The sequence below is a fragment of the Leopardus geoffroyi genome, chromosome C2 (assembly GCF_018350155.1).
Source record: "Leopardus geoffroyi isolate Oge1 chromosome C2, O.geoffroyi_Oge1_pat1.0, whole genome shotgun sequence".
Classification (NCBI taxonomy): domain Eukaryota; kingdom Metazoa; phylum Chordata; class Mammalia; order Carnivora; family Felidae; genus Leopardus; species Leopardus geoffroyi.
In genome coordinates, this window is record NC_059333.1 from 148214027 (window position 1) to 148237334 (window position 23308).

Genomic DNA, 23308 nt, shown 5'->3' on the forward strand with positions numbered 1-23308 from the left:
AATTCACAAAGAGCCAGCGTGCTCTTCGTCTTCTCTGCCTTCTCACCCACATCCCCTGACCCTGGCTATTCCCATTTTCAGCGTCCATAGGAAGCCCACTTGCCTGAGTGTTGGGCTAGTTTCAGGCATTGACCGGCGATGGGCAAGAGGCTCTTGGCAAATGCAAGTGGACCTCCCACTCTGTTCTCCTCTCCCTCTTGTTTTGTCACCTTCCCTCCTGGATTACTCATCCTCCTTACCTCCAAATCCTTCTCCTTCTATTATTCAGGGAAACTCTCCAGTTTCTACCTCCAAATTTGTGTATCTCTCCCAGTGGGAACACCACAGAACAGAGGCTCTTCTCCCAACTGGACACCAGCCCCCGAGAGGGCAGATGGTGTCATGAGTAGGAACCTCTTTTCCTGGAACGTGATCTTATTTTAGTCTGTTCATTGTGCTGCTTCTGCAACAGTAACTCCATGGTATTTGTCTTATCTTTAAATCAGCTTGCGAGGACAGTGCACAGTTTGAACCTGTATGGTGAGTACCTTCAAGGAGACGCTGCCCTGCTGGAAATTAGAGCAATCAATTGCCTGTGGCTAGCCTTGGACGCCATGGATGTTTGCATAGGCATTTAAGCCTGAATTCCAGGGGAAGATGGGCTCAGCTGAAGTTGTATCACACAGGATTTTACTTTGTAGAAGTGAGTGTGAGCAAGGGCCCTGCAGAGTGATGATGCCACCTAGTTTATTTCCTTATAACCTGTCTCATCGATGGGTCCCACAAAATGAGCATTGGATGTTGCATCTTCCGTGTCTTATGCCACCACCCACTCCTTCTCCGGGGAGTGGTTTGTCTGGGTGAACTTGTTTGGTGAGGCTACCAGACCTTCCGTATGAAACTGAGGGATATCTTTTCACCTTTGATATTTTTTGCATCAGTGGGTGATATTTGCATGGTACTGTTGTCCATCCCTATCTCATGAGAAATTCCTTAATCTTAAAAAGGAGGGGGAAGCGAGAGAAAGAAAGGGGCAGCTTTCAGCATGGTAAAGGCCACTGGTATCCTGGGAGGCTGTGCAGTGGGCCACGGGCAGGTAAGACCTATGGTTGTTGTTGCTGCTGACTCACAGGCTTGGGGAGTCCATGCTCTAAGGAATGGAGCCACCTTGGAGACTGTATTTGAGGGTAATGAGGATTTGTGAGAACTCTCTTGTTTTGCCCAAGCTTGCAGGACTCTGAATATCTTGTCGTTGTTATCACCCTAAATTGTGTTGTTTTTTCCTAATAAAAGTCTTCGTTTCAGAGAAGCCTGTGAAACAGAAATGAGAATGGCCCCCAGACTGGTTTTGTTGGCCTGAATAGTGTTGAAAATCAGAATTAGTTGCCAATATGAAAAAGATATTTTAAGAAAACCTACATTTCCATGTTCTCTTGGAAAATGGACAAATGTACAGCATTGGACTCACTGTCCCTCTTGGCAATAATTCTTTGGAGCCAAGAAATGGCTGCCACCTGCATGTAAGAGTGTTGGTCAAGATGCACGTTTGACTGTTGTGACAAAGACCAAAGTAAGTGGCTTAAACAAGATAGGAGCTTGTTTTTCTCTCATTTGACAGTCAAAGTGCTGGTTGTCCAGGGCAGACAGAGTGGCTCCATAGCTCCAGAGTTCCAGCAGTTTCTGTCTTATTTTCTCTCTGTCTTCCACAGTGGGTTCTATCTCGTGGCCCCCGATGCCGCTTTGTTTCCCACCATCACGTCTGCTCAGTAGGAAGGGGAAGAGGAGGGTGCACCATTCAAGCCCCAACCTGGAAATTGTGTGTATCATTTCTTCTCCCATCCTGTTGACCAGAATGTACTGGTGTGACCGCATTTGGCTGCAGATAAGGCTGGAGAAGCGTGGTCTCCATCTCTATGGCCACGCGAATGGCTAAAATCCAGTTCTCACTAAAGTAGTGAGTAGGCGAGAGTGGGTGTGTGGACAACTAGCATTCTGTGCCGCCACAGACCAAGAGTCATTGCCATTCACTGCTTTAATCCTGATGTGTTTCATTCAGGCATGTTACCTGTTTGGTCCCTGTAAACAGTTGAGGTTCCATTCTTAGCTCTGCCTTGATGTTCTCATGCAACACACTTCTGTGTTTTTATACTCTCTGCTGTTTAGAATTCCCTTCCTTCTCTTTCGGGCCTGGCTAACCCCTCCTCAGGGCAACTTGCCCCTTCCTTCCCTTCCCACATTGAGTTTTCTCTTTGTCTCATTCTAATACATAAATGCTGATTTCTACATTATACCTTTTAGTTGACGTACCTTTATATATTCAGTATACCAAGTGCCTGGCAAAACGCTCGGCACATCACAGACTAATGATCCCTACCATTTACTGGGCTTTGGGGTTACTGTCCTAAATTTGGTCTCTTTTATCTGACCGGATGTGCTTCTTATCTCCCCAGCTATATGCACAGGAATGCCAGGGCTCAGGCCTTCCAACATTTCTATGCTCTGTCTACCCTCATTCCCTCAGTGCTTTCCAGAATCATGGCTTTACACTCTCTATGTCCAGGACTCCCAGTTTCTACTTCCAGCCTGGACCTTTCCCCGGAATCCCAGATTTATAATTGCCGACACACCATCTCTCCTTGCGTGTCTCACAGGCAACTCAACCCCAAGTACCAATTTTGGGGAGATGCAGGAGACAGAGAAAACTGTAAAAGAACCTCTGAGAATGCAGTCAGTAAAATCCAGACTGTGTCATTAGGACAGTTTCTCCAAAAAACAAATTTTAAGCTAAAAAAACAGAAAAGAGTAATGGAGGAGAAATGTATAGATTAAGAGAGACTTAAGAGACAAATGTCAATCAGTTGCAATATAGAGACCTTACCTATTTGGATGCTAATCCAAAGAAACAAATGATAAAAAAAATTATGAGACAATCCAGGGCTATATGAATATTAATAAGTTTCGATATTCAATAATTATTAATTTTTTTTAGCCGTGACAGTGGTGATTTGGTTGTGTTAGAAAAAAAAGTTCTGAAAAAATCTACCCAGAGTGTTATCAGTACTCATCACTTCCAGAATTTCCACCCTCAGCCAAACTAACATCCTCTCTTGTCTTATTTTGACAATTGCTCTCTTTTTTTTTTAAGCTTATTTATTTATTTTGAGAGAGGGGTGGGGAGGAGGGGCAGAGAGAGAAAATCCCAAGCAGCCTTCGCGCAGTCAGCACAGAGCCCAATGTGGGGCTTGAACCCATGAACCGTGAGATCATGACCTGAGCCGGATGCTCAGGAGTCGGATACTTAACCAGCTGAGCCACCCAGGTGCCCCGACAGTTGCCTCTTCACTGGCCTTTGATCCCCCAGTGTTGTTCTCAGCAGAGCAGCCAGAGACCCTACTAAGATGTATCACATTATGCCACTTCCTGCCTCGTTCGGAGTCAGAACCCAAGGTTATTCAATCTGCAAACTCCCCTCCTGGGTCAGCCCCTCCAGCCACTGTGGCCTCCTGCAATCTGCTTTACTTTTTGTGACATTTATATCACCATTGGATGATCCTATCTTTTTTTTCTGATACTCCCTTTAGAACGTGAGCCATGTGAGGGTAGGATCTGTATTGTCATGACTGTATCTCAAGGGCTTAAAAGAGCTCCTTGCTCATAATGGGCACTACGTAAATGTTCGTTTAAGGAAAAAAAATTTTTTTTTGATGGGAAGAGGAGTGGAGGGCATTAGGAAAGAAGTATTTTTACAAAGGCTCCTTGGAGCGAAGAGGCAATAATGAAAAAACAAAGCTGTACGTAGCCCAAACTATGAGGAAGCACGTGGTCATCTAGAACCTACTCTTGTCACTGTATTTTTCTTTGCTCTTTTCCCGCCGTGGGACAATCTGTGTTGTTTTATCTATGACATCTAGTTATCAAACGGGAAAATTTTGTTAATCGGCTCTCACTGGCGAAAGGCCATTTGAATTTCTTTTTGGGCTGAACCACTGTCCCTTGAGCTCTTCGTGTGTGGCTAATACTCCACTAGTTGCAATGGGGGCCCACAGGAGGCGGCGTGCTCTGCCCTCTGGAGAAGTCGCAGACTTGCAGAGACAAGGCTCCCGCCCATACTGGGTGTATGCAAAATGAGCAGCGCACGGTAGGGCAGTTAGCTTCCTTTCCCATGTGTGAGCCGGGGCATGAAGTAACCGGGCGGGGTGCCATCTTCCGTGGGACCTTCAGCATTTCAGGCTGGGCAGTTGACTTTTGTGTGGGACTGTCCCTTCCAGGGCAGGATATTCACCATTTATGGCTCCAAGGACTTTATCTCGACAGCAAAAACATTTTCAATATGTTTCGCACATGGGCACACATCTCCCCAACTTTGAAAGCTGAGGTAGCAGAGGAGGAATAAGGAAGATACGAAGGCAATCCGTTTCAGAGACTCAAATACACCATTAGTTTGTGGCCAGAAAATGATGCTCTAGATATGTTGAGGTGCCTCTGGGATCTTTTCTGAAATTGTTTGTAACAATTTGTGATTACAGCACACTTCTTTCTAAAAAGGGTGTGAAGGGGTGCCTGGGTGGCTCAGTCAGTTAAGCATCCGACTCTTGATTTCAGCTCAGGTCATGATCTCATGGTTCATGAGATCAAGCCCCGCGTAAGGCTCTGTGCTGACAGCTCAGAGCCTGCTTGGGATTCTCTCTCTCCCACTTTCTCTCTCCGCCCCTCCTGTACTCATGCTCATTCTCTCTCTTAAAATAAGTAAATAAACCTACAAAAAAAATTAAAAAGGGTTTGAAGTGCTTTATGAGTACATGTAAACCCCCATTTAAATATACACTGAAATTTAACAAAACAGAAGTGGAAAAATAATCTAATTTGAGAGAACAGGAGGAAGGAGGTAAGTGAGCCCAAGGGCTAGGACAGGGCCTCTGGTGGGGGACCACATGCTGCCTGTCACACACTCTCTGGTGCACAAGCTGGGGGGGGGGGGATCTGTCCTTCTGTGGCCGCCATACTTTTTCTTATCATGCCTATTATTTTTTCCCCTTTAGTCCTCACGTTGTATTATTTTTTTTTTTAATTAAGTAAGTTCTACACCCAACTTGGGGATTGAACTCACGACCCCAAGATCAAGAGTTGTATGCTCCACCAACTGAGCCAGCCAGGCACCCCCACATTGTATTTTTTATTGAAAAATCTAAGTAACTGATTCTACGACATTATTTTAAAAGTGGAAATAAACAGTAGACATTCTAGATGATTCGTGTCTGTCTGCAACACCAGCCTGTGATCTCAGCTCACAGAGGCCACGAACTGCGTCTATTCATCTTCGTACTCCAGTACCTGGAAGATAGGAGGAACTCGATAAATATTTTATTGAATAAATGAATGGTGTTACAGTTCTTTTTACTGGAAAGGAAGGAACCAGTCAATTGAGGGAGAGTTTTTGTTTTGTTTTGTTTTGTTTTGTTTTGTTTTGTTTTGTTTTGTTTTGTTTTAACCCTGGGTCTGTTTTGAGAGTTCTCTCGTGTGGGCAGTTATTTTTTTGTTTTAAGATTTTAGTTTTAAAGTAATCTCTACACCCAACGTGGGGCTCGAACTTACAACCCTGAGGTGAAGCGTTGCATGCTCTACTGACTGATGCAGCCAGGCGCCCCTCATGTGACCAGTTATGTCAGGAATGTCGAATGGTGTCCTGGGTCTTGTTCTCAAGAAAACGTGGGAGAAACTTTTTAGGATTCATGTGGCCTTTACTCGTAGAGGGGAGGTTGAAGGCCTGACACTGAAGGGCAGTTTGGTTTAACAGAGGAGAGTCTCCAAGGCCATGGCTAATGCAGTCTAGGTGCATACCTTCTGGTCATCTGACCTGATCCAGGAAGGGAGCTTAGAACCCTTAGGGAGGGTGGAGAACAGTCCCTAAGTAAACTGCTTCCAGGGCAACAGTGTGTATGCACTCTAGGTGGTTCTGTTTGAGGTTATGTAACATAGCGGAGAAGAGCAGGCACCTTGCATAGAATTCTATACAAATGTACACCCCCGTCCTCCTAAAAAAGACTGTAGATGCAAAAGTGGGTGAAACCCGTAGATTCCATAGACTCGTTAAGTATACTGTGCATGTATCAGTGTCTTCGTTTTGGCAAAGTGCTGTTGTTACGTAAGCCCCCACTGTTGGGAGAAGCCGGGCCATGGGTCCAGAAGGCTTCTGTCCTATTTTTGCACCTTCTTATGAATCTGTGATTAATTCAGGATGAAACCTTTTTTTAAAAAAGCAGGGTCATTGGCAACAGAGCTGGATTCGGTGCCACAGTACCCCGTGCAGAGTGGTGACTCTTCTCTTAGCACGTACCGGGACTGGAAACTGCACATTTGCTCTTTGCCTCGGGAATACAAACTCCATGAAAGGGGAAAGGGATCCATTTTGTTCACTGCCAAATTCTCCAGTACCTAGCATGGGGCCTGGTGCCCATTTTTTTTGTACTCGAATGTTTGAGTGATTTAAACTCTCAGAGTGTTCTGTCCTTGTTACAGTGAGAACAATGCCACTTCCTCAGGACCTTGGGAGAATTAGAGGTATGTAATGTTAGTAAAGCTCAGGGCCTGCTGGAGAGCAAATGCTTGACTCCAGAGGTCAGCAGACCTTCTGTAGTGGACCAGTCAGTGTATTAAGCTCTGCAGGCAATATGGCCTTGACTGCCTCTACTCACCTCTGCCACTGTAGCACAAAAGCAGTCATAGATAATGGGTCAGTAGTGAATGTGGCCATGGTCCAATGAAATCTTATTTATGAACACTGAGACTTGAATTTCATATACTTTTCGGGGCGCCTGGGTAGCTCAGTTGGTTTAGGATCTGACTTCGACTCAGGTCATGATCTCCCTAGTTTGTGAGTTCTAGCCCCGTGTTGGGATCTCCACTGTCAGCACAGAGCCTGCTTTGGATCCTCTGTTCCCGCCCCACCCACCCCCCCCCCCCCCCCCGCCCCGCCGACCTCCCATCCCCCGCTTACACTGTCTCTCTCTCTGTCTCTCTCAAAATAAATAATAAACTTTAAAAAAATAACTAAGGGGCGCCTGGGTGGCGCAGTCGGTTAAGCGTCCGACTTCAGCCAGGTCACGATCTCGTGGTCCGTGAGTTCGAGCCCCGCATCAGGCTCTGGGCTGATGGCTCAGAGCCTGGAGCCTGTTTCCGATTCTGTGTCTCCCACTCTCTCTCTGCCCCTCCCCCGTTCATGCTCTGTCTCTCTCTGTCCCAAAAATAAATAAACGTTGAAAAAAAAAATTAAAAAAATAACTAAATGAATATCATACAGTTTTCAAATCATGAAGTATTCTTTTTTTTTTCCCCAAGCCATTTAAAAATATAAAACCACCCTTAGCTCATGAGCCATAAAAAACTATGCAGTGGGCTAAATCTGGCCTCCAGGTCCCAGTTTTCTTGGTATGGTAGGCATTGCCATTTGGGGCAAGTTTGTTCTCCATATTGCTGGCCACAGGTGCACACAAGCTGTGGAAACTAGGTCCTTTGGTGGCAAAGTTAATTTTCCCTCGCAAAAGGGGATCTGTGTAATAGATCATCTCTGGGCCGGGGGCAAGGCTGCCCCTGTGGCCTAAGTCAACCCAGCCTGCATTGAACTCTGGAAGCTCCATTCTCCATGCGAATTCTTAAAAATCCTCTTGCTCTAGGCACCATGTTGTAGAGTATTCTCCACGTGAACTTGTCTTGTGGAAAGGTCAAATAGATTCGGGTTCAAACCCTGCCGGAACAACCCGTTCAGCTCCATGAGCTTGGGAAGGTCCCTCAGACCCTCTGAAACTCATCGGTCTCCATTTAAAAATCCGAATGGGGACGTAGAGTAGAGCCATGTTTGTGGCTGCTTCGTGTCTTTTATTTTGGGCTAGCTAACATCCATTAGGTTCTTTTTGGGCTAGCTAATATCGATTAAGTTCTTTTTCTGCCTAAAGTACTTTTGCTCACCCAGTACATTAATAGGTTGCTCTGAGAACTGACACAAAACAATATATTAAGAACCTAACACTTAATCACCATTTTAATTGGGCACCTTCCGTAATATTTAAACCTAGATGAGGTAAAGGAGTATCTATCTAGAACAGAATGAGGTAGGATTGTCACACACACACACACATACAGCTACTCAATTCACTCAATTTGAAGTTTTTCCTCATTTTTTTTGTCTTTCTCAGAATTAGCCTGACACATACTCGTATTTTTTTTCAGAGTTTTACTTAAACTTCTCAGATATTTTGTCCCTGAACAGGTTGGAGACCAATGTGATACCACTTTTACTCTTAAAATCATGAAACACTTCAGCTGTTAATACTGTTAAATTATTACTAGCTGAATTATTTTCTTTGTGTTCAGATAAATTGTAGATAGATTGATTGGGTGACACCCCCTAGTAAAATTTTTCTTTTAATTTTTTTTTTTTTTTAACATTTATTCATTTTTGAGAGACAGACACACAGCACAAGCAGGGGAGGGGCAGAGAGAGAGGGAGACACAGAATCGGAAGCAGGCTCCAGGCTCTGAGCTGTCAGCACAGAGCCCAACGCGGGGCTCAAACTCACAAACTGCGAGATCATGACCTGAGCCGAAGTCGGACGCATAACTGACTGAGCCACCCAGGCGCCGCGCCCCCCCCCCACCCCCCAGTAAAATTTTATATTTTGTCTTTGTGTATGCTAGGAATTACGATTTTCTGCCAATTCATAATAAAGTTAATTTAGAACATTAGGGAAATAAAAGTTTAGTGGCATATATAAATGCCTCTTGGAAGGCTTTTAAAAGTTGATTAGATCAATAGAGTCAATACATTTTTTAAAATAATTTTTTAAATGTTTATTTTTCAGAGACAGAGAGAGAGAGAAGGAGGGAGAGAAGGAACTTGAGTCGGGGAGGGGCATAGAGAGAGGTGAACAGAGGTTCCAAAGCAGGCTCCGTGCTGAAAGCAGCTAGCCCAATGCAGGGCTCAAACTACGAACCATGAGATCATGACATGAGCCAAAGTCAGATGTTCAACTGACTGAGCCACTCAGGTGCCCATAAAGTTTTTTTAAGCCCCAGTGCAGGGCTTGAACTCATGACCCTGAGGTAAAGACCTGAGTTGAGATCAAGAGTTGGACACTTAACCAAATGAGCCACCCAGTGCCCCAAACCAGAGTAAATATTTTATTTTATTTATTTATTTTTTTAACATTTATTTATTTTTGAGACAGAGAGAGACAGAGCATGAACAGGGTGGGTCAGAGAGAGAGGGAGACACAGAATCTGAAGCAGGCTCCAGCTCCGAGCTGTCAGCACAGAGCCCGACGTGGGGCTCGAACTCACAGACCGTGAGATCATGACCTGAGCCAAAGTGGGCCGCTTAACCGACTGAGCCACCCAGGCGCCCCCAGAGTAAATATTTTAGAAAATTATTCGTTCAAAAAAAATCCACATTATTTCACGTGTTCCCTCAACCTTACAGAGATGGCCAAAATGAAGCCTGTTGAGTCATACTTTGGTTGTGAGTGAAGATGTGAAAATTATCTGGAGGCTCTTGGTAGGAAAACCAGAGAATCTGAAAGTACACTCATATGCCAACTGATTCTCACAAAGCAGTAGTGTTCTGTGCTTGAGGTTTGTCAATGAAAGGGACAATCTATCCAGGGCTTTTAAAAATTTTTTTAAGTTTATTTATTTTTGAGAGAGAGGCAGAGAGAGAATCCCAGGCAGGCTCCATATACCGTCAGCACAGAGCCTGACGGGGGGCTCGAACTCATGAGCCATGAGATCATGACCTGAGTCGAAATCAAGAGTGGGACATTCAACCAACTGAACTGCCCAGGTGCCCCCATGTAGGGCTTTTTAAAAGAAAGCATTTATGAAGGGGCACCCGGGTGGCTCAGTCAGTTAAGTGTTCGATTCTTGGTTTCAGCCCAGGTCATGATCTCACAGTTCATGAGATTGAGCCCCACGTCTGGCTCTGCACTCACAGCACAGAGCCTGCTTGGGATTTTCTCCCTTCCTCTCTCTCTGCTTCTCCCCTGCTCCCTCTCTCTCTCTCTCTCTCTCTCTCTCGCTCTCTCTCAAAATAAATAAACATTAAAAAAAAGCATTTATGAAATCTTAACTCACATGATATATACTATTCACTTGACATGATGCGTTTTATTGTGGGTCATAAAACTAAGGTTCCAGAAGATTGGGTCACTTGCCAGACACCGCATGGCTAGCCCTGGGATCTGAACCCATGCAGCCAGACTGCAGAACCCATGATCTTTTTGCAACATCTATGTGTCCAGGAGTCTGCAAACATAGGATTATACGTAATAGATCCTTACCCTCAAGGGACTTAGAATTAGCTGAGGAACTGACTTTCATGCTTGAGGGTGACTAGATGAAAATACAGCCGTCATTTCTAAAGCCCTTTTTTCCAAACAGGCTATCTCATTAGAATTTCCTGCAACTATAAATCAACCGAGGGGCACCTGGGTGGCTCAGTCGGTGGAGCGTCCAACTTTGGCTCAGGTCATGATCTCGCAGTCTGTGAGTTCGAGCCCTGCGTCGGGCTCTGTGCTGACCGCTCAGAGCCTGGAGCCTGTTTCAGATTCTGTGTCTCCCTCTCTCTCTGACCCTCCCCCGTTCATGCTCTGTCTTTCTCTTTCTGTCAAAAATAAATAAACATTAAAAAAATTTTTTTTAATAAAAATAAATAAATCAACCGAGGCACATGCCATTAGCTTGTTTTCCTGGTGAGGAAACCAAAACTCAAAGAATTAGTGGCTGACCTAAGGTTATACCAGCAAGTGGCAAAACCAGAGTCCTGATCCTTTGTCTCTAGCGATCTCCTTCATACCAGAAGTCGCAAAATCATCTGCAAACAGGGAGCAGGCAGGCAGCGTAAATGAGCAAAGCGGGCCAGTCATTGGGCTGCACGGAGCAGTGGGTTTGTGGAGAAGCAGAGATTGTGCCTTCTGTCCTTGAGGCCCTGCCTCATGGCTGCAGCTGATCGTTGCCAGGGAGGAGTGAAGGGCTCAACGGTAGCAGATCTTTTGATTTTCAGAGAAGCTGTAAGTCTGCATTTTTTTTAAGTTTATTTATCTTGAGAGAGAGCGTGCGGGAGCCGGGGAGAAGCAGAGAGAGGGAGAGAGAGATGTTCCAGCTGTTGTGATTAATGCTACTACGGACATGAATGTACGACTATCTCTTTGAGATCATGCTTTCAATTCTTTTGGGATTAAACCCAGAAGTGACATTGCTGGATCCTATGGTAGTTCCAGTTTTAATTTTTTGAGGAACCGCCTGCCATACTGTTTTCTACAGGGGCAGTGCCATTTTACATTCTCACCCACAAATACAGTGGTTTGAGAATTTTTAAGAGAAGGTCCGTAAGAAATAGTATATTAAAATTCAGACTTATGGGGGCTCCTGGTAGCTCAGTTGGTTAAGTGGCTGACTTTGGCTCAGGTCAAGGTCTCAGGTTTGTCAGATCGAGCCCCACATTGGGCTGTGCATTGGGATTCTCTCTCTCTCTCTGCCCCTCCCCTGCTCACGCATGCTCTCTCTCAAAACAAAGAAATCAACATTAAAAAAAAAAAGGGTTCTGGAGACGGATGGCCATGATGGCTTCACAACAATGTGAATGTATTTAATACTACTGGACTATACACTTAAAAATGGTTAAGGTGGGGGTGCCCGGGTGGCGCAGTCGGTTAAGCGTCCGACTTCAGCTCAGGTCACGATCTCGCGGTCCGTGAGTTTGAGCCCCGCGTCGGGCTCTGGGCTGATGGCTCAGAGCCTGGAGCCTGCTTCCGAATCTGTGTCTCCCTCTCTCTCTGCCCCTCCCCCGTTCATGCTCTGTCTCTCTCTATCTCAAAAAAATAAATAAACGTTAAAAAAAAATTTTTTTTAATAAAAATAAAAAAATGGTTAAGGTGGTAAATTTCATGTGGTGTGTCTTTTACCATAATTTTTCAAAATTGGGAAAAAAACAACACTATTGAAAAACACTATGTGTGCTAAACAGAATTGGCCATTGGTCCTCAAGTTTGAGAATTTGAAATTTGGTGGATACTCTGTGGCCTCTAAGACAAATTCTGATTGCATTTCCCCAAATGAGTAGGAAGTGAGGTTCAGACAGCCATGGTGTCAAGGAAGGCTTCCGGAAAGAGGTGAGATCTGAAAGGAGGCTTTAAAGACAGTAAAAAAGAGGAGAGTGGTCTTTCCAGGCTAGGAGGGGTAGTGTGAAAGGAGAGAGAATGTATAGTAAGTGCTGAGCACAATAGCGTGCAAAATATTAGCTGAAGTAACAATATCCCCAGTGATACCAATTATGCTCTCAATGGCATGTTAATAAGAAAACCAGTCTGATTGAAATGGGTGCATAAAAAATGTGGGACCAACCACCAAAAACCGCCGGCAAATTGCATACCTAATGATGAAACTTAGAAGCATTCTGTTCTGAAATCAGGAACATAAGTATGTATGTCCATTATCACCATTTATATTCATCATAGTATTAGAGGCTCTCACCAGTGTGGCAGAACAAGAAAAAGAAGTAACAAATATAAGGATTGAAAAGAAAGAAATCGAGCTGTCATGATTCATAGCCGATATTAATTGTCTACAGACAAAACCTACCAATGATTAGAATGACGGTGTTCAGCAAGGTTGCTCGATATAAGATCATAATACAGAATTCAATCCCGTTTCTGTATACAAGCAATAAACGGTTTGCAAATATGATTTTTAAAACTTACATATGACCTTTATGGAGCAAAACTATGAAACTTCATTGAAAGCTAAAGATGGAAAACCATACCATGTACATGAATGAAAAACATTAATACCATAAAGATGGCAATTCTTTCCCAAATAAATACATTCAAAGTAATTATTATCCACGTCACAAAAATTTTGTGTGGGTAAGTATAAGGGTGTGTAACTTAAGCTGTTTCTAAAATGTGTTGTATGTGAAGCAGTCTGAAGCCAAATTTAGAGGACTTTGGTACAAGAATATGGAATTTAGATGTGATCTAAACACTAAATGGCAGTGTTTCTTACGTCAGTTTGTATTTTCAGGGATTAAAAAAAAAATTGTGTTATGTTAACATGATAAGCAAATTCTGAACATTCTGAATTTTCCCAAGGGCCTCCAGGTGACTTCAGGGTAGACTCTTGTGTTTGTAGTCACCTTGATGCTAAGTTATAGTAGAATGTCATAGGCTCAGGAGAAGAGGACAAGCAGACTTGTGTAGGCCATGTGGGGTGACAGTCCAGTAAGAGGCTTGCAGCCACTAGAGAAAAGTGATCAAAAGTTCTTATCACATAGGATATGTCAGATGATACTGGCATAGTGAACACAAAAGAACGAGTGTGACTGCTGTTAGCACCATATTTGAGTTGCAAATAGTGGTCCAGTTTCATGAAATCTTACTGCCTAATAATAACTAATGTTGATTCCAATTTCATTGGGTTTATGGTTTTGTGTTCTGTTTAACTTGCAAATTTGGCTTGGTTTCATCATTGTGGAGGAACCGTAAGATGTGTACGTTTGGTTCTTGCTCATACTGGCACTACATGGCTTAGCCATGACTGGAGGTTGTTTTGAGAATTATTTTCGCTTTTGGGGTGCCTAGGTGGCTCATTTGGTTAAGTGTCTGATGCTTGGTTTTGGCTCAGGTCATGATCTCACGGTTCGTGGGTTCGGGCCCTTCATTGGGCTCTATGCTGACAGTGCAGAGCCTGCTTGGGATTTTCTCTCTCTCCCTCTCTCTCTTTCTGCCCCTCCTGCTCTCTCTCGCTCTCTCTCAAAATAAACTTAAAAAAATTATTTTCACTTTAAAGAGGCCCATACCACTATTCGAGATTGAGAAATACTAAAATAGGCTGAGCAGGACTGGGATATGATGTAGATTTTGTTTTTGTTTCTCTGCTGGCAATCCGCAGGATAGGTGGGAGGTGAGAGGCAGAGGTGAGTTTTGGGTAGAGAATAACATTCATTGAAGGTCAACTGTTGACGGGGCTTTAAGCAAAACAATCCTGTGAGTTGATTTCCTAATTTTACCAAGAAAAAAAAAAAAAAAAAGAAGAAGACAAATGAGGAAACCGAGGCTTGGAAAAATTAAGTGACCAGAGCTACAGAGCTAGAAGTGAAGCAAGTGGGATGTCCATTCAGACTGCATCCCTTTGCTACCAAATTATAATCCAGGGATGAATGATGGCCTTCCTGGGACAGTCACAGCTGCATCCAGAAAAAGGAATGAATCTGGAAACCTTGTATCTTGAATTTTCCTTTCCACCTAAAGGTCTGAGGTACCCAGCACCTGCCTAGAGTATGACGAGGTAAGCTAGTGACCCTGGCATTGGAAGGCCTGGTCCTCAAACTCTTCCCCTTAAGCCACATTCCTCTCATGTGAGTTTACTTTTTAGAGGAGCAGGTGACCTCTGTCCCCACTCTGGGTACGGCTAGTAGAAGTGAGATTCATGGCCTGTGTTACTGTGGTTTTTTATTTATTTTTTAATTTTTTTAAACATTTATTTATTTTTGAGAGACAGAGTGTGAATGGGGGAGGAGCAGAGAGAGAAGGAGACACAGAATCCGAAGCAGGCTCCAGGCCCTGAGCTGTCAGCACAGAGCCTAATGCGGGGCTCGAACCCACGAACAGTGAGATCATGACCTGAGCTGAAGTTGGACGTTAAACCGACTGAGCCACCCAGGCGCCCCTGTGTTACTGTCTTTTTTTTTTTTTTTTTAATACTTGGTGATTGAACACAGGATGTAAACTTTTTCATGGAGGTTGGAAAAATAAGTTAAGGGAGATGATATGTCCTTAAACCCTTCCGGTGATCTTTTGCTCTCGTTATCTTCTATCCAGATTTATCTTGTGGTTTGATTTTTAACAGTCTGGTCTGGAAACAGAGACTGTTTCATGGCTTTCAAGGCGATTATTGGGCAAAATATTCAGAAAAATCTAAGCATTCCTGTGCTTGAGTTTGTGTGTGGTAGAAATGCCTGCTTCCCTCATTCAACCCACGCCACCTTGGGTTGTACCTCCTCCCTCCCCCATGGTGCAGGCCAGCTTGAAAGTGGGGCATATTTTGAAGAGCCCATCAGCCCCTTGTATAGAGATGCCATATTGCACAGTTGAGAAGGCTGGGGGCTGCCTGTTTATGAAGGACTTGGATCCCCAGCCCAGGCTCCTGACTCCCAGTCCGAAACCCTCATGTTGCTTATACATCACAACGTTGTGTTTCTTTTTTCTTAAACTTAATTTCTAAATAGCATATACTAGGTACTATGTCTGCATGGCTCAAAAGGCAAAATTAGGAAAAGCTGCATAGATATCTTGTTGTTCCCCGCCACCCTCCCCCCCACTCCTGCCATTAACCCCAACTCTTACATAGGACAACTTGGAGTTTCCTGTTTATCCTTCTGTTGTTCCTTTAGGCCAGAGTTTCTCTACCTCAGCACTACTGACATTCAGGGATGGGTAATTCTTTGTTGTGGGGGGCTATCCTGTGCATGGGGGGGGGGGCGGGTGCTTATCAGCGTCCCTGGCCTCTACACACCAGATGCTGGTAGGCCCCTGCCACCCCCACCCCAAGCGGTGACAGTCACAAATGTCTCTAGACGTTGCCAAATGCTCCCTGGGGAGCAAAATTGTTCTTGGTTCAAAACCACTGCTTTAGGCAAATAGATATGCTTGAATATATATGTTTATTTTCCATCTCTTGTCCATTTAAAGGTAGCAGTCTATATTCAATTGACCCTTGAATAACATGGGTTTAAACTGCGTGAGTCCACTTACACTCAGATTTTTTTCAATAAACACGGTACAGTACTGTCAATGTATTTTTTCTTCCTTATGATTTTCTTACCATTTTCTTTTTCTAGCTTACTTCACTGTAGGAATATAGTATACAATACATATAACATAGAAAATACATGTTAATTGGCTATATCAGTAAGGCTTCCGGTCAACAGTAGGCTATCAGCAGTTAAGTTTCGGGGGAGTCACAAGTTAGACATAGATTTTTGACCGTGTCGGGGGTCAGTGCCCTTAACCCCCACATTGTTCAAGGGTCAACTGTACACAGTTCCTCTTCCTGAGATACCTATCTATATTTATTACCTTTCCATGTAGAGATATCCTAGAGATCCCTGGATCAGTAGCTGGAGGTCATCCTGACTTTGGCAGCTGCATAGCATTCCATGGTGTGGAGGCGCCATAATTGAATCAACCAGTCCCCTCTTGTTGGGCGCTTCCCTCCGGTCTGAGACCAGTTACTCAACTGTGCTCGGTTCTTCCTTGTACAGGTGTACCTGTGGGATAGATACCCAGAAGCGGGGCTTCTGGATCAAGGGTAAATGCATCTCACCTTGGTAGCTGTTGGCAGATTTCCCCTTCACAAGGGCCATGACCTTAGATATTCCCATCAGTGATGATTGGGAGGCCTGCTTCCCCTTGGCCTCACCAGGCGTCCTACGAAGCCTTTGGATTCTTGCCAGTTGTAGGTGAGAGATGCCTCATGTTTCCTAATAGAGCAGCGTTGCATTTATTTTAATAGTCTTATTCATTCTGGGCAGGAGCTCAGTGAAACTCCGCCTTGTCTGCTTCCCCCTGAGGGGCAAGTACCCTACGCTGCTCTGTTTGGGGGGCCTCTGTCCTTGCCATGCCCTCCACTAGGAATGTTTTCCTCCTTACTTTCAAATTTTTCACCGTTCTTTGACTTCCAAATGCCACCTCCTCTGAGAAACTTCCCGATTTTGCTTTATACCCCACTTAGCGGTCCTTTCCTCCTCCTCCATGTTCCCTCTGGCTTTACTACAGCTGCCTTGTGCTGTCGCCCATCACAGGGTTGTCACGTTGCCCAGAGTCAGGTGGGAGTCCAAAGTTGGACGGGTCTGGTTTCGAATTCCAGCTTTGCCACTTACCATCATAGGCCTTTGGTCCAAGTTCTTAACCTCTCTGAGCCTCACTTTCCTCACCTGTAAAACGGGAACGATTCTTCCTTATAAGGCTGTGGAAAAGAGTGACCAGAGAACCCACGTGAAGTATGCAGTAGCATATGGGCATGTAATAAATGTCAGCTCCCTGAGAGCAGAGCCATCCATTTGTTTGCTACAATGTCTTCCGTGTATTCCTGCACACAGTAAATAAAGGTATCGCATCTGTTCCTTAAAAAAACAAAACTATAAAGGGGATAGTAATTTATTCAACAAGTATTTGAGCACCTATTGCGTTTCAGGCATTGATCTCAGAACTGAGGATTTAGCAGTGAAAAGAGCCAAATTCTCTACCTTTGTGGCTTACATTCAGTTGTGGTGACAAGAGATTAACAGAAGTGACTGATAACCTAATCAGTATAGACATCCATTTGATGACATTTCTATAGCACCATCCTTTTTGTTAACCGCGTCAAGAAGTATTCATTTTTCCGTTATGGCATGGTATGTTCCTTGGGGACAGGAATGATGACTGCTTTTTGAGGAACCTCCTTGGTGCCTTGTATGATGGAGGGAGCCCCTCCAAGGTGATGCCGTCCAGACTCCTTCTGGGGCCTGCCTGCTTTTACAGTCTGTTACCTCCCGGTTTGCCTGCTCCTGAGCCCTACACCTGCTTTCACTCCACTGGACGGACCTCTAAGTTCTAGAATGCCCCTTGCTGTCTCATGTCTGCTTCTTTGTACATGCTGTTCCATTTGCCCTGAGTAGTTTCCTTGTCTGCTTCTTCTGGCCTGTATTCTTCTGGTCCCTGTTAGATGTCCCTTCCTTCAGGAAGCTGTCCTTGATCAAGGACCACCTCCCATCCCTGTCTGGGTCACATGCCAGGTTTCTGCTTTAGTAATGATCAGGACTTCCTTTTCATCAGACTTTGGCAGCCTTATTTTCAAATTGCCAGTTTGCTTGTCTCAGTCTAATTGCTAAGCCCCCTGGGAGTAGGGACCTGCGTCTCTCTCATCTAGTAGTGTGTCCGCAATGAGTACCTGATGGCGAGTGGAGGATGTACAGATGGATGGTCGAAACATGCATACATGTTCTAACTTGTCTTTATGCGAGTCAGCCCAGTTGGAACCTGTGTTCCTTTGTGGGAATCTCGTTTTCCTTTGCCACTCCCTGGAGATAGGCCACGCATATTCTGCTTCTGGCTCTATTACTGGTCTGATGACCCTTGAGAGATCACGTATTCTTCTGGAGCATTTATTAAATGACCTACTGGGGCTGCAGAGTTGCTTAGGTCTGAGGGCTCTGTTGATATCGTATCCTATGGGAATAGGGTTGCATGAGGCACCGTGTTGCTTCAGATGTTCCTGCTGGATTTGAGGTTCCACAGGTCAGGCCCCTGACTTTTCCACCCAGGTTTTTCTCTGGAAGAGCAGTGCCGAATTCAAACGCAGGGGGACATGGGGCGCCTGGGTGGCTCAGTTGATTGAGCATCCGACTCTGGATTTCAGCTCAGGTCATGATCCCAGAGTTGTGGGGTCAAGCCCATGGCTGGCTCTGGTGCTAAGGGTGCAGCCTGCTTGAGATTCTCTCTCCTTCTCCATCTGCCCCTCTCCCCGGCTCCTGTGCTCGCTCGCTTGCTCTCTCTCTCTCCCTCTCTGGGATAAAACAAAACAAAACAAAACAATAACCAAACACGGGAGGACAGAAGGAGCACGTGTGTGCACGGGTGCGTTGATCCTGGGCCTGGCCAGTAGAGGGCAGGAGAGCAACCCACCATAATGTCCACGTTTTAATTATTTTGATAAGCCATCGTGAGCTTCCCTTTTCCACTCACCTCCTGTGTGTTTGCTCCCAAAGGATGGTTGTTTTCCTGGAAGATTTGTGGTCTAGCCACTGACCAGAGATAATAAACCCTCCTGTTATGTGTTCACGTAAGGAGATGATGCTGGGAGAATTGCTCCCTACTTTTGAAGAGGGATCACACCATTTCCTTGCTTGGAATTGACGCGGTCTACCTAAACCTGAACTAAGCCTTTCTCTTCTGTGAGCCAACATTTGTGACTGAAACTCACCTTGTGGAATAAATGGGGGCCTCCCGCAGAGAACGCCCCTGCTGGTGTCAGCCCTGTTCACTACTGGGGTGGATGTCCCAACCTGCTCTGTTGCAAACCCAGCGGTATCATCACAGCATCTTGTGGGAAACGGTGATGCTGAAGGAGATCAACTTTTTCTGTTGTTCACCAGCCTTATCTGGAAGAACATTTAATTACCAGCTTGGCGTAGTCAAGGAAAAATAAAATTCTTAAACTCAGGGGGATTTGGCAATTTAAAATAAAGGCCTGTGTGGAGGAAAATAAGATCTGTGTGTGGGAGGGATTTGGGGAAATCGTTTGGGTGCTAATTTAAGGACTCGGAGTGTTTGTTTATGAAGGAGCCCTGGATAAGAATAACATTTTAAAAGTCAAAGATGGTGAGAAACTCAAGGGCAAAGAGGTCTGATTTGTGTCCTCCATCAGGGCTCATGGTCATTAGCCATGTGCATTGTTCATAGAATTCCAACAAAATCGTTATAATCTCCAAACTAACCACAGACTTTCTGTGGATATTGGAATATGTTAAATATGAGAAATGCTATAGACATGTGACTTTACTTTTTGAAATCTTTCATTCTCCTAGAAATTTTCGGAATAAGAGCTCTTGGTGTGTTTCCAGGGAGACCCTAGGAAGGGATGTTCCTTACATTCAGCTTCTGCTTATTAAATTAAAACAAGTCCGATTTCGTATTTCATTTGTTCTCCTGTCATTCAGCCCCTCATCAGATGAGGTTCACATCTCAAAGAGTACTGTTTCCATAGAGAATATTCTGTGGGAAGTGAGAGAATGTCAAGGCACCATTTCTAAATGTAAACACTTCTTTCTACCCCTCCTTTTTGAAGAAGAATTCAAAAGAGAGCATTGGTTTAAATCAATGAAAATATTGGCATAGGTTCCCCTGTATTGTGTAAACATGTTGGAATGCCGACTTTTATCTGCTCGCCTCTCCCTACTCTGGAGGTATGTTTCCCTTCTATAGGAGTCATCAACTCAAGGGGGAAAAAACACACATAAATCAGTAGAAAGGCATTTAAAAAAATTATCTGAATGTTGGAAATAAGGCAAAAAAAATTACTTGAGTACCCTTTCAGTATCCTACTTGGACATTGTTTAACAAGTTCACAAAAGATCATCTGAGGCTCTAGGGCAGAAGTTAGCAATTTTTCTGTGAAGTGCCAAATAGTAAATATTTTAGGCTTTGCGGGCCATATGGTTTTTCTGGCAACTACTCAACTCCTCCATTGTATTGTGAAAGCAGCCATAGGTAACATAAGCAAATGCATGTGACTGTGTTCCAGTAAAACTTTATTCATGGACATTGACATTGGATTTCATATGATTTTCATGTGTCACGAAATATTTTTTTTTAATTTTCAACTATTTAAAAATACAAAAATCTGGGGTGCTTGGGTGGCTCCATCAGTCAAGTGTCTGACTTCAGCTCAGGTCATGATCTCATGATTGGTGAGTTTGAACCCCACATTGGGCTCTGTGCTGACAGCTCAGAGCCTGGAGCCTGCTTCAGATTCTGTGTCTTCCTCTCTCTCCTCTCCCTTCCCGCTCATGCTCTATCTCTGTCTCTCAAAAATGAGTGTTAAAAAAACGAATAAAAATTTAAAAAAATAAAAATATAAAAATCATTCTTCACTCACAGGGGCTGCTATGAAAACAGATGGCTGATATTAATACATTGCAAATGATTTTTGTCCAGTTGAGATGCAGATGATTCCTCCCAGGTAGAAGAGGACCGTCATGGGTATTGCTTCATGTCCTGCAGCACATTAACTTAGTTTTGTATCAGTTTCCAATCTATTCCAACATTCATTTTTCCACAGGTTTTTTCCTTTGAGCCAGTTTTGACATCCTGTTGATGCCCTCATCAGTGAGTTAAATAAATCTGTTATGTGCTTCTGTATATTCATATAAGAGTCAAATGTTTACCTTTTTGGAAATTATAGTTTGACAGCCACATATACAAAAAAAATGGGTAACATTTTGAACAAGATATAAACTTCAGTTCATTGATTTTTAGAACTAAGAGCAGGCCAGTTCAATCAGTCATTCAATATAAGGGTAAAAGGTTTATACCTCATCTTCCGTCCTGCCAATTAAATACAGGAAGTAGCCAAGGGAGGATGAAGGTAGATGAACGGGGGCAGACACATAGGGCGGGGTCCTCTTTTGTGCCCACTTGGACTTGGTGGGGTTGTAGTGTTGCTACTCTAGGCAGAGTGGGGGCAATGCACTCGGGATGCTTGACATCTCATACAATTTTCCAGGAATGATTTTGGTTTCCAGTCAGGGCTTCTTATTCATAATGTTTTTTTTTTTTAATTTTTTTTTTCAACGTTTATTTATTTTTGGGACAGAGAGAGACAGAGCATGAACGGGGGAGGGGCAGAGAGAGAGGGAGACACAGAATCGGAAACAGGCTCCAGGCTCTGAGCCATCAGCCCAGAGCCCGACGCAGGGCTCGAACTCACGGACCGCGAGATCGTGACCTGGCTGAAGTCGGACGCTTAACCGACTGCGCCACCCAGGCGCCCCTTCATAATGTTTTTAAAAAGAAGAAGAAGGAAAGAAATTTTTTCTTTCAGAAAGCATTAATGTGAAGAAGCCAGGTGAGATCCCAGAGCACATTGGATTGGGTGTCGAGGTTTGTAGTTTTGAGTCTGTGACCAACTATATGACATTGGGGATCACATGACTTTTGCATATGTAAAATGAACAGCTTGGATGCTGTAGTCATTACTATTTTTTCTGGTGCTGCTGAAATTTTATCATGAAAAGTGGACTCAGATTCCATTCTGTGGAAATGAGTGGTCACTGATTCCTAATTTTTTTTTTTTTCTTCTAAGTAAGAATAGTCCGTGCTCAGAATCTAGATTTACAGATTTGACTTCTTTTTTATAAAAGCTGTAGAAGACTTCTGGTATAAAAAATAAAGTGGCCATATATAATAAAATAATACGTGAAAGGTAACCACTTTCAAGGTAATTCTCTACTTGGAACAAAGAGTGGTGGAAAAGTACAGAATGGAATCGGCTGCCTTTGTTTGCTATTCGGATTATGGTGCCAAGTGCCTCTAACAAGATCATTCTGTTCCTCAGACTTTAGGATCACTTCCCTGTTCAAACTTGGTTTTAAGTCTGAGAGCAAAGATTTCCTTGGCTAAGGGGGGAAATGATGAAACAAAGCTCCAAAAGGCAAGTTGGCATCCTGACAAGTCAGCACGTTGGTGAAAGAGATGGAAATAGACGATAAGGAATCAGAGGCCCCTTTGAATTTAAAAGTACACTGTGGGTGCTTGAAATTCCACGGGTATTTCAAGCCCAGGTAAGAGATTATAGCAAATCTCAAAAGGCATTGGCTCTAGCCTTTTGGGGAGGTCAAAGATGTGTTGAGAACTGAGGAAAGCAGAGGTCCTATTCCTCATGAGCATGTGCGCATGTGCGCACCCCCTACAGACTCCTCCCCCTCCAAGTCCCACCATCCCACACCCACCCACCAAGTTTTTCCTTATCTTCAGGATCTTTTGAGACCCCGGAGACAAAGAGATTACTTGCTAAGTTTGAACAAAGGGGCCAAAGCATTTGGTGTAGAAACTTATCTCTGAAGAAGGACCTGGTCTCAAAGTTTTCACACTCAAGTGGCCCTATTGAAATATTGAGCTTTTTTTTTTTCTAACTCCGAGCACTTGCAAACAACGGCATGCCTGATTGTGCAGCTTTCTCCTTTGTGCAGCAAACTGTTCTAGATGACTGTTGTGTGAACTCTAGACTGAATGTCCAAATTGCACAAGTCCAGAATCCAAAATAAATAAGTTTAGGCTGTAAATAAGGTTTACTAAAGAAAATCTTTGTTATCTTCTTCTAAGTTGCAGATAGTTACTGCTTGCTGGAAATGCAGCCTTTCCTGGCAAGGTTTCTCTATATCCTCTTGAGAGCATTTGCGTTAACAAATTACAAAGATTACTTTAATCTTTGTTTGGGATTCATTTAGTGTGTGCATAAATCTTCAAGCCCATTATCATACCGATGAGAAATTTCTAGGATTTTTAAGAGCTCTGATTCATCAAAACTTACGATTTCAGCTCCTTCTTAATGTGACAACAGAGTCAAAACATATTAGATTGGATTCGGGGATTTTTTTTTTTTTTTAATCTTAGGCTTTCAAACACTTAAAGTAACTCAGGTTACTTATCTTCAGATTTGAGGCAGAACATAATATTTGGTTCTTAATACCCTTTTCCCCTGTGTGATGCATCTCTGAAGCATTCTGGCTTGATTACATACTCAT

At 43.8% G+C, this 23308-nt stretch overlaps 1 protein-coding gene across 2 annotated transcripts in view; it reads left to right on the forward strand.

Moving 5' to 3' along the window:
- The window catches only part of CMTM8 (CKLF like MARVEL transmembrane domain containing 8), a 108125-nt gene that overhangs the window by 24477 nt on the left and 60340 nt on the right, over positions 1 to 23308 (forward strand). The window contains exon 1 of one of the 2 annotated variants that reach the window (XM_045436424.1): positions 891 to 1075. The exons of the other annotated variant lie outside the window; for it this stretch is intronic. Within the exon in view, the coding sequence (XP_045292380.1) occupies positions 1025 to 1075 (51 nt within the window). The 5' untranslated portion in view covers positions 891 to 1024. Of the gene's footprint in view, positions 1 to 890; positions 1076 to 23308 lie in introns of those variants that run through there. 2 annotated transcript variants of the gene reach the window in all.